We start from the raw sequence: 12313 nt of genomic DNA on the forward strand, positions 1-12313 counted from the left end.
AGAGCAATGCCTTTGCCCACTTTGATATGTACTTTTATAGTGCTTTCTTGTTCATTTTAGAGAGTAAACTGGCCTAAGAAGCTTTGCTGGTCTTGGTTGGTTTAAACTGGTCTCCTACCATGGCCAAGCTGGTCTTCAGCAAGTCATGCTGGTACCCTAGTATGACCATCTCACAAGTGCCAAAGAAACCCAAGAAACCAGACCAGCCTGACCAGGCTGGGAGACCATCTAGGACCAGCAAACCAGGCTGGTTTAAGATGTTTTTGTCAGTATTGTTGGCAGTATAAACCACCATCCACTTTCGTTGTATAGAAAACAGAAGCTCGGAAATTCTGCCTGAGAAAATAATACTTGGAATGACAAAATGTAAATTTCTGCACCATTCTTTTAAAACAGAATTAAAGCCTGATAACAATGTTGTTCCATCACCGCAATACGAAAAATTAATTAGTGGTAGGGTAATGAAATTGCTTGTTTCGCATGCTCACAGCCAACAGATAGCAAACAGTCAGATGTCTAAAGGGACTGCATTAGAAGGTGGTATTTCATGGATGCAATGCTAGATCTGACTCTCTTTGCTCCTACACAAACACTGACAGTCATACCCCCTCAGGCTCTCTGCAATTACTAGGCAGTGGCCCTAAGTCTAAACTTATCTGATTATATTTCCATTCTGCACTATCCAAACAGTTTTGCAGCTTGACTGAATTCATTTAAAAGCTTCCGGAAGCAAGATACAGAGTCAACATATAGTCTGTCCACAGGGTCTCTAATATTTGGCTTCAATCCAGAGAAAAAAAATCCATCATTTGCGAGAGTATAATCAAAACAAAAAGCCAAGAACCCACCACAAAGTGCTTGGTAAGACTAGAAGAGCTTTTGCCACAGACATTCATTTGATATCAATGTCACATAAAAAAATACCAACCGTTACAATATTTTAAAGGAATATTCTGGGTTCAAAACAAGTTAAACTCAATCGACATTTGTGGCATAATGTTGATTACCACAAAAAATTATTTTGATTCATCCCTCCTTTTCTTTAAAAAAGCAAAATCTGAGGTTACAGTTAGACACTTACAACAGGGTACAACAAGTCATTTTAGGGTTTTAGGGTTCACGGCATTATGTTGTCATGGCAACAGAGTTGCAAAATTGGACATAACTTTACACAGGAAAGGTTAGTTACCAGTTTTGTCACTCTAAAATTTAACATGCATATTGTTCATGTATTGTGGCTATACTTGGCTATGCAGTGTGTATTTGAGCAGTAATGCACTGGCCCCATTCACTGCCATTGTAAGTGCCTCACTGTAACCCAAATGTTTGCTTTTTTAAAGAAAAAAAAATATATTTTTGTGGTAATCAAATGCTGACGATTGAGCTTAACTTCTATTGAACCCGGAATATTCCTTTAAAGAACAATCACATGGCAACTTGACGTTTGTTATAGAAGCAATGATTTAAACTTTTAACTTCTACCAAATTAAAGTCATTTTTACAGTTTTAAATCTAAAGAAATGAATATTACCATCAGCAGGCTTATAAACACTGTTTTATTCAACCTGGGGTCTGACATTTTGAATTCATTGTTCACTTTAATCACAGTAACCCCCCTATTATTGGATGCTTTTGCTCATTAAATATATTAATTATTATTAACAATGTAACACTATTGCTTTTGCAAGATTCTGCATCCATGCTGCTAGGCGTCAAAGTCCAAGGCGACGATGGTATCAGCCAGCGAGAGTGCACCTTTAATAAACACAACTTATCAGTTTCACCAACTCACACTTGTCAGTCAAAAAAAAGACAACAACGAAAAAAAAAAACATAATAAAAATGATGGAAAATTTACAACACAGTCCATCAAAGACCCAAAGTGACAGATAATGATTATTTATATTATTCTACTATGATCATATTTTGTCTCCAGGTGGATTATTGTAAGCCACTACTCTGATAAGAGGTAAAGTTTGACATTCAATAATCTCACCATGCCTCATTTTGTGCGATTTATTCATTTCTCATTCTACTGACTATGAATAAACATCAGGAGACTGCAGCAGTGGATAGCGAGGTGCCCGAGCAACTGCACAGACACCAGCATGGGATAACAGGGATGGGCTGTCACTCCGTTTCACCTGGGGCACTGTACTGGGGCTGTCTTTATATGGCTCATGGAAAAAGGCAATTTCTTTTTAAAAATTCACGAGACATCTGCTCTCATGCCGAGACCTTGCCTCCAAGACGTTTAAATAAATAAGTGTCATGCAGCATAGAGATAAATATGCCGCAACTGGTGTTGGGGCGCATAATTATGGGGCATCTAGAGAGCTGCGGTCTTCCATGCTCATTATGGCCCATCTGGGATATAAAAAAAGAGAGCTTGAGTCCCATGTGTTCATATGGGAAAAAGCTTTTTATTGGTGCCCTGAAAGGAAGCGAACATCCATACAGTGGCAAATCTAAACTAAGATTGTGCCTTTGATTATCAAGAGCTTAAAAGGCAAATGGGTCAGACCCTCCGTGTATTTGCATGACTGTATTGCGCCCACATGAATATGAATGAAAATGAGTGACATCTTGACAGAAGCTTGTGTGTATGTGCATATGTGCATTTGTGTATGTACGTATTATGCCACCTAAACAACGGAGCAGGCAGTTTTAATCACATGAAGATGTGAATTCCAACCGAATTCCTTTTTGTAAGCATGGAGGAATATCTAATATTATCAGAAGATTTAAAGATAGCTGACAGCTGTCAAATGATGCAACCAAATGCCACTGAAACCAGTCCAGAGCAGGCAAAATTTCAATATAACGATCAGGATTAGGCCAAAATCCACAGAAACAAACACATGAATGTTCAAAAGTCCCTGGGGCATATCAGTGTTGGAGGATCTAAATATTTTTGAGTGTCTGAGACACTTCATGGAGTGTGTTATGGAAAAGGGGACCAACCTTGTGTAGGGGGTCTATAATTTTCAATGAGCTGTCACAGTAAGTGCAAAAGAAGTGTCCCGCTGTTGGTTCACAGGTTTCCCTGCGGAATTAGAGCCTGGTTCGCTATTAAACACAGCACGAGAAACATATTCAGCCTTTGGGTAGGGAAAAAAACAAGCACATGACACCTCCGCATCCCCAGGGACCTTTCGGCTTCTGTGCACTCCTAATTTATGGAATACGCTGTTTTCCCTACGCTCCGTGACTGAACCATTCTGCCATGCCTCGCATGCCAGTTGCACTGACACTCATTAGTAGGCAGCTTCAGAACAAATACAGCAGCCCCATGGGGGAACGTTGGGCTTTAGAAGCTCGCTGCTCCCCGGTGGTGGTTAATGTCACCCTCCGTGAAGGAAAGCGCTTGGATCCTGCCTCTTCTTCGTGCCACCTTCTGTGACAGGTACCCATTTGGCCATTCAGGGCTACAAAGTCTGGCAGCCTCAAGTGGAGCCAAGCAATTGATCACCAGAGAAAGACTGGAGGTGAGAAAGCTTCGGCGAGCTTTTTCAATCCATTGACCAAAGTGCTGGGTTTCCTTTCAGTCACCACTAAGCTCCCTTAAAGCTGTCCAAGGGCATTGAAAGTACACTTAAGGATGAAAACAAGTATCCGATCAATAAGATAAAAACAAAGCACCCTTGAGCGGCTCAGAGCAAACACCGGACAGATGCTGTCTAAAGCATGCTAGTGTATGCATTCACTCCATGGCAGGATGCTAATAAGTGTCAGCGACACTGTGCCATGCATAATAGGGGACACTTGAATATGTCTCAGATAAGATAGGGGGCCTTTATATCCCTGTGTGGTGTGTTCAAAGCAGACATGCTCAGGGATTGTACAGCTTTTAGCACACCAATGCTTATGGCGTTGTAATTATCAGATGCACCACAGCCCATCTAAGCCTCTTCACAATGAATGAATCGCCAGTGCCAGTACTTTAAGATCTGTCAAACAGGATGAATCACTGGGCTGTATATCAGCCATCTGCTTGCGGATGGCAAGGCCATTTTTACAGCAGCTAATAGATGAGAAATGCACCCTGTGGACAGAGCAGAACACCTTGTCAAAAGGTAAAATACCCTCAGGAACTGGACAAAAGGCTGATGGCATGACACGATGGGAGATAGATGTAATTATATTGCTGGTTTATGCAGTTGAACTGTGTAGTTGAAATTTGCAATAGAAGTCCATTTTAAGTCAACATACATTCCCACTCCCTATATATATATATATATTTTTTTTTTTTTCCACATTTTAGAATAATAGTAAAGTCATCAAAACTATGGAATAACATAAATGGAACTATGGGATTTATGTATATATATACTATGGGAATTATGTATATATATATATATATATATATATATATATATATATATATATATATATATACATATATACATATATATACATATGTTTTAATACAGTACATGTTGACATATAAAATAACTAACTACCACAGTTAGACTGATATATCGGTTTTACCAATAATCGGTGCCGATAGTTGTTTTTTGGAATGGTTATCGGTAAAAATCGATGCCGATAATTGGCAGTATTTTTTTGTTTTTTATTCTGCCGTGTTCCTCTGTGGTTGACACTGGAGGATTCGAAAGTTATAACAACTTGGTTCTACAGTATGACAGCGGCCTCTAGAGGTGAAAAAAAACAATCACTGACTGACAATATCCATATTTTGCAAATTTGGTTACTCTGATTAGATAAATCAAGTGTTCGGTCATCAAATTAGGTCATCAAAAGAAAAAAAATATATATATATATCATCTTGTTTTTAATATATATAAACAAAATCCTTAATCTGGTGAACATATACGCTAGAAAAAGATTAATTAGGTAAATACTTAAATATAGAGCATTGTAACAGTGCCAAGTCTCTGTCATTTCAAAATAAGAGTCCCAAAATAAGTGTATTTTGCGTTATGCTCCAAATCTGAATTTTTTTCTGGTTATTATCAGGGGTGGAAAGAGTAATGAAAAATAATACTCAAGTAAAAGTACTGTTACTTCTTAAAAAAATTTAGTTTGAGTTGAGTAAAAGTACCTGTCATAAAAACAACTCAAGTAAGAGTAAAAGAGCAGCTCATGAGTAGTGAGTATTGAGTACTGAGTTGCGAAAGCTATGCCCCTTTTAATAAAAACTCTATGCTGCAATTTAAAAATGTAGCACACATACTGTAATTTACATTCCCTTTTATGGCTGTTTGGCAGAAAGAATAAAAAATATAGGTATTTTATAGGTGTTTGTGACTGACAACTTTTAAAATACATCACTAACCTATGATACTGTAAACACTACATGAATCTGATGGAAAAAATAAAAGGGCGACATGATTACAGAAATGAAAAGATGAAAAAGTTATTTTCAATACAATGATCCCCATTTTATATCATAATGTATGAAACAATTATATTAAATCAGTTTATGTGTAATGTCTAAATTTCCCTTAATGTCGACAGAGAGTTACTGTTGCACATAAAACATATTCAAAACAATGCAAGGAATGCAAAAAAAACAAAAACAAAAAAAACACTAAAAAGGTCACTTGGCGCGTCATGTCCCACACAATAAAGGGTGTAGAGCATTTGTTTGGTACAGGGGCCACATTGGGCTTCAAAGGAATAATTCACACAAAAATGAAAATTCTCTCATCATTTAGTCATCCTTATGCCTTATCGGATGTGTCAGCTCTTTTGGTCCATACAATGCAAGTGAATGGGTGCCAACATTTTGAAGCTCCAAAAATCACACAAGTCAGCATAAAAGTAGCCTAACCCATAAGACTCCAGTGGTTAAATCCATGTCTTCAGAAGAGATATGATAGGTTGGGTGAGAAACAGATCAATATTTAAGTCAATTTTTACTATAAATTCTCCTCCCTGCTCAGTCAATCTACACTTTAACTTTCACTTTCTTCTTCTTTTGTTTTTGGTGATTCACATTCTTTATGCATATTGCCATCTACTGGGCAGGGTGAAGAATTTCTAGCAAAAATTGACTTAAATATTGATATTTTTCTCACCCACACCTATCATATCTCTTCTGAAGACATGGATTAAACCACTGGAGTCATATGGATAACTTTTGTGCTGCCTTTATGTGCTTTATTCACTTGTATTGTATGGACCTACAGAGCTGAAATATTCTTCTAAAAATCTTCATTTGTGTTCTGCAGAAGAAAGAGAGTCATAGACATCTGGGATGGCATGAGGGTGAGTAAATGATAAGAGGATTTTCATTTTTGAGTGAACTATTTCTTTAAGTAGCACATGGGGGGCCACACTGTCCTCCTTTTGAGATACAATGTTCCACACTGATTTAGGTCTTGTATCTTTTCAGCAAAGAAATAGTTGTGTTCTCATTCTAATGCATGATGCACAATTTTCTGAAGTTTGTGACTGGTGGAATATTCTGCCTGAAGTATTGCTCTACAAAGGTTGACACTTTTCTATCAGGCATTAGAAAAAAACTTGATAAAGGCTAAGCATAATTATAAATTATTTTATAATCTCTACTTTCCTGGTAATTTATTATACAAATTAACACAATCTCTACATCAGGGGTTGGTATTATAAAAAATAAAAAAAACAACAATATTGTTGTTAATAAATATTGTTATTAAAAATGTCACTGTTTTATTCTATTACATTAATACTTTTAAAGCTACTCAAGTTATTCAGCCAAAAGTAGTGAGTGGTTTTCTTGTTTCCTTGTTATTGTCGTTTGATTAATAGCCTTTATATGACATAGCCTACTAGACAGTGCTCTATTCGGATACATGTACACTTCAAGTCTGACATTTTGATATAAGTACTCTTTTTGTCCCACTGTTTATGTTCACTTTAGACCAAACCGACTGCGTTTACATTAATTCCTCACCAAGACGGGCATTGGCGGAATTATAAAGTGTATTTGACCATTTAGGCGCGTATCCGCATTAGCGCACAAACATTAGCCGCCTGTCAATCAAACAGCACACAGGTACAGACGTCAGGACATAAAAAGTCAATCTTTTATATTTTATCTAGATCAACCAACCAGTGCTTGTCTTGCTATCGCGATTGATGTAATGAACACCCCTGGTCTAGATGTAGAACATAGACTAAGTATAGAAAATTACTCAAAATGTATCTTGATATTGAGGACATCTCTCTCTCTCTCTCTTTTTTTTTTTTCAGATAAACATCAAGATTGTTTTATTGCCCAGCCCTATTGATAGCATTGCATTAATCTCTCACATCAACCCAATAATCTCAGTGATAGATAGATAATTTATGATATGTTTCTTAAAATTAGAGGCAGAATTAATGCTGATATCTGGCTTGAGCAAGTTAAACTCACATGACACAGTCAAGCAATTGGCCTTTTTCACTGCAAAAATCCCTTTCAGGTGCAGCTGTGATGTTCAGGTGTTGAAATGTGTTTGAGGCATCCTCCACATCCACAACAGTTGGGGCCAAATCTACAGCTGCCATTCAAGTTTTTTACGTGTGAATTAATTTGTCGGGAGTCACCAGACTCTCCCTAGCCAATCATGTTGATAGATAAAAATAAAATCAGGACAGGGAAGTAGTGAACTCAGACGGTGGGAAAGTAGTGCATTAAAAGTACAGTTACAGCACTTAAAATGTACTCAAGTAAAAGTATGCAATTTTTAAACTACTTAAAAAAGTACAATTCCAGGGGAAAACTACTTAATTACAGTAATGTGAGTATTTGTAATTCGTTATTTTACACCCCTGGTTATTATATGAGATTTTGGTTGCACAATCAACTGCATCTGGGATTTTATTCATTTTTAACTCTTGTAGCTTCTATGGCTGTGCCCGTCACAGTATGGAAAGGCTAAGAATGACTTTTTAAAATTCTTTAAATCAGTTTTAAGAACTATCAGCTGATTAATCGGTTATCTGCCTTTTCCGCCACTTCAGTTATCGGTATCGGCAAAATACACTGTCGGTCGACCCATAGCAACCACCGTAGACACTTAACAGACCCCTCTTTTCAAACTTTACCCATTGTGAAGGTGTGCTGTAGTAACAGAAATGAACACAGAGAGTGCAGTACTGATGCTGTGCGACTGTGATCTCTACATCCTTTGGGATTGCTCTACAAGTGATTGGGCTAGTTTTGACCACAGACAGAGACCACAGGCTATTACTTCAACCACATGTGCGGGGTTGTCGCCTACAAATTCATTTATCACAGAAGCAAATATGATACTTAAAACCTCAGTCAAAATATCCTTAATGAATGCTATTGCCTTGCAAATGGAATTTCCGTCATAATTTGTAAACAATCCATAAAGGCTCAAATAAGCATCAAGATCAAGATCCTCTGGATAAACTACAAACTCAAAATATGAAATTCAAATTATATTTTAATAAGATTATTGGGGGTGCATCGCTATATTTATTCCAAATTATGATCGCAATTCCACTGACATTCCTTATTGACAACTGAGGGACTCCATAAATCAAACACATTACTGCCCGGTTTCTCTGTGGGGCCAGTATAGGATGCGAGACACTTACCTTGCGCCCATATGTTACTGATGAAAGAAAACAGTAGAATCCAACCGGCGCCCCACTTCAGAGACAACGCACGCCTTGACATGATGCTCCGACGTGTCTCTGAGCCCACAGCACGCGTTCGCGCGCGCCGCACTGGATACATGTTGCGCCGTAGTCCCGGTTTCCCCAGAGCGATGCGATACACTGAGTGCTGACAGCTCTAAACCCAGCGGGCAGGAGTCTATAAAAGAGTCTGAACGCGTCAGAATCGAAATATCGCAACAAAGATCGACAAGGCAAAGTTTAAGAACTGTGCAAACACCATGCGACTTCACATGACAACAATTTCCATTAATTTCTTCTTATTATTTATTCAGTTATGTGAGTGAAACCTAAACAGAAGTTAGAAGAATACAGAATTTTTCATCGCAGAATCCTTTCAAGCTAAACTCGAGCTCGAATGTTTCGGTTAACTACGTTCAAAGGAGGAAAGGTGTATGAATGAAACGACTCCTCTACATCTCTGCGCGTGATTAAGCATCTCTCAGAGTAGATGCGCTCCGGTGTTGCCGTGCTCTGAAAGAGACACTTATTATGCAGCCCTATAGAAAAATAGGGTTTGATGTTGCTAGAAGAGGTAATATTCCGGTTCAGTATGGTGAGTGTATTCCCCCTAAAAATGCAGTGTCCGTGTCCTTTCAATACTGCAAGCAACAATGTGCAAGTGGCAGAAAACTCTGGACTGGAGCTGAACTCTTCACTGCGGGAGGTCGCCACCATGCGGCGCATGAGTGAAGTGCATCTCATTATTGCTACGATGAGTTACCGGATGGTTCGTTCATAATAATCCATCGAGCATCACTAAAAGTTTGTAGATTATTCTGACTGCGGCGAAACCATGTTTAGTAAAACGTCGTGGGTTTTTTCATCAACCCAAAGAAACAACGAACTCTCTTTTTTTTTTTATCTCTCATTTCTATTAAATAGCTGGGCTGTAATCATAGTTCGATACACAATATCAACCATTTAGCTCCTTATAACGCTACACTGCTAGAGCTCTGTTTAGAGGTCAAGAAGCTCCTTGAGCATCATTATTATTAGCTCTCTCTATCTGAGACCGCAGGCTCAGTGTAAGATTTCATCCTGAGGACAAAATCTGGTTTTAAATTCCAAACAGATCCACAGACTACTGCGCTCTTAACCAAAGCATGCTATGACTCACATACTGCATAACTGTTCAAGTTACATCCAGAAACCGCATTTCCATACTGAGCCCTGAGCAGGAGGCATTCAAAATGATAACTCATGTTCTAAATATAAGCTTGGTAGCAGAGGTGCTTCATTCAGCTCAGCACATGATGGAGGTATTGATGATTACAGTCATGATTTTAGTGGTGGTGGTGATGATGATGGCAGTGGTTGTGGCAATGGTGGTGAAGATTATATTTGTGATGATGATAATGATCATGGTGATCATGATGATTGTAGGGTTCCAGTATAGCACACGTTCATCTCTGAGATGTCTGTTTAAGAGTGTTTCATCTGGAAAGCATTGCATTCAAATTAATATCTGCGAAACATCTTGAAAAGATCAGATTTACAAACTCTAAATCAAGAACATTTCAAAGACATCTGCTGAATGTCTTAATTGACATCCAAGAGGAAAAATCTTATAGATGTAGCCAATTGCAGATGAGCAAACAACCTCAAAAATACGTCTTCCATATGTCAACACACATCAAATAGACATTTGGGTGATGTGCTATCAGGGATGATAGTGGTAGTGGTGATGCTGATGGTAATGATGATGGTAGCAGTTAGGATAATGGTTATGATGAAGGTGCTGATGATAGTGGTTGTGATTATAATGACGGTAGTGATGGTGATGATGATGATAATGATGATCGTGGTAAAGATGATGGTAATTATGATGGTGGTGGTGATGATGATGATGATGATGATGATAATAAAATGATGGTGGTCATGATGATAGTGGTAGTGGTGATGATGATGATGATGATGATGACGATAATGGTGGTAGCAATGATTATAATGGTGATGATGATAGTGGTTGTGATGATAATGATGGTAGTGACGATGATAATTATAATGGTGGTGAAGATGATGGTAGTTATAATGTTGGTCATGATGATGATGATGATGATATTGGTGATGGTTATGATTATGGTTGTGGTTGAGATGATGATAATGGTGGTTATGAAAGTAGTGATGATGATGATGGTAGCAATGAAGATAATGGTTATAATGAAAGTGATGCTGATAGTGATTGTGATGATAATGATGATGGTGGTGATGATTATGGTAGTGATGGTGATGATGCTGGTGATGATGATGGTATTGATGGTGATGATGTTGGTGGTGGTGGTGGTAATGATATTGATGGTAGTTATGATGGTGGTGATGATGATGGTAGTGATGATGATGATGATGGTGTTGATGATGATGATGGTGATGATGTTGGCAGCAGTAGTGGTAATGATAATGGTGGTGGTGATGATGATGGTAGTTATGATGATGATGCTGGTGATGGTAGTGATGGTGATGATGGTAGTGATGGTGATAATGGTGGTGGTGATGATGATGATGATGATGATGGTGGTGATGATGATGGTAGTTATGATGGTGGTAATGATGGTGGTAGTGATGGTGGTGATCAAATAATGAGACAAAGAGCCACATTAGTACAAAACATGTATTCACCAGCCCTCAGAGGAACCGCTTCAGTCCTGAGTTAAATGTTTGCATGCTGAAGTGATTGCCTATGGCTTATTACTAAGCAATATTCTCCAATCAGATTAACGTGTGCTGGGGCAGGAAGAAAACAGAAGCCAAACAAACATCAAATAAACCTCATGAGTGATGCAGAGTGGGCCTTGAACTGTTAGGTGAATGAGGCAGAAGTGAACTGTATTGATTAACACACAATGTTGCACTCCTGCTTTGCTTCTTTCAAGAAAAAACATTTCTCCATTAATGAAGGATCTGATAGCCCACAGCATGTGGGACTGCACAACAGTCCACGCTGTCGTGCTCTCCAGACGTCTCAGGCTCAGCAGCAGTGTTTCTGCATTCGGTGGAGCGATGTTGAGTTGCGTTTCTCATAGCCTGTTTTAATGATGTTGGAAGGCAGCTTTCCACGTCTCATCCAGACACAAATTGCACCCATCTTGCCGTTATTATCCCACTGTGTGCTGCACCCAGGAAGACATAGCAGTTGGCAAGGAACACTAGATAACTGGCAGAGGGAAAGGGTGGTGCGCTTTTCTGGTGTCTTTTTATATGTGTTCTGTGGCCTACAGTACAGTACTTATAAAAATACATATTGTGTGTAGTTTGAATTAAAATCCTATATCACAGTACAAGTAATTTTATATCGTGTTGATGGAATTTAGGTATTTAGTTATTTTTGCTGGGAACTTCACCCAAAAAATTATTATATCTTAAATGTCAATGAGTACGTTTACATGCATGTTCTTACACTGATGCTTAATAAGCAGACAACACGTGTGGTCATGTGAACACAATAAACGGCGTTCCTTTGTCGGCGTAAAGGCCATAAATGGCTTATGAATAAACCAGTCGACACAGGTAGATTTTTGCCCATTACGCTGATTTCGTATGGCATGTAAACACATTAACAGTTCTTACCGGCTCATCCAATGTCCGCTCGTGTTGAGCGCATGCTTCTTCACGGATTGACATCAAAAGCAGAGAATAATGTGATTATTTCAAATGTCATGTACACGTGGATTTATTG

General features: G+C 38.4%; 1 protein-coding gene across 1 annotated transcript in view; it reads right to left on the reverse strand.

Moving 5' to 3' along the window:
* The window catches only part of LOC127450661 (protein sidekick-2-like), a 219289-nt gene extending 210601 nt beyond the window's left edge, over positions 1 to 8688 (reverse strand). The window contains exon 1 of the mRNA XM_051714937.1: positions 8557 to 8688. Within this exon, the coding sequence (XP_051570897.1) occupies positions 8557 to 8638 (82 nt within the window). The 5' untranslated portion in view covers positions 8639 to 8688. The remainder of the gene's footprint in view (positions 1 to 8556) is intronic.
* Between the last annotated feature and the right edge of the window lie 3625 nt (positions 8689 to 12313).

Source organism: Myxocyprinus asiaticus, chromosome 13 (genome assembly GCF_019703515.2).
Source record: "Myxocyprinus asiaticus isolate MX2 ecotype Aquarium Trade chromosome 13, UBuf_Myxa_2, whole genome shotgun sequence".
Taxonomy (NCBI): Eukaryota; Metazoa; Chordata; class Actinopteri; order Cypriniformes; family Catostomidae; genus Myxocyprinus; species Myxocyprinus asiaticus.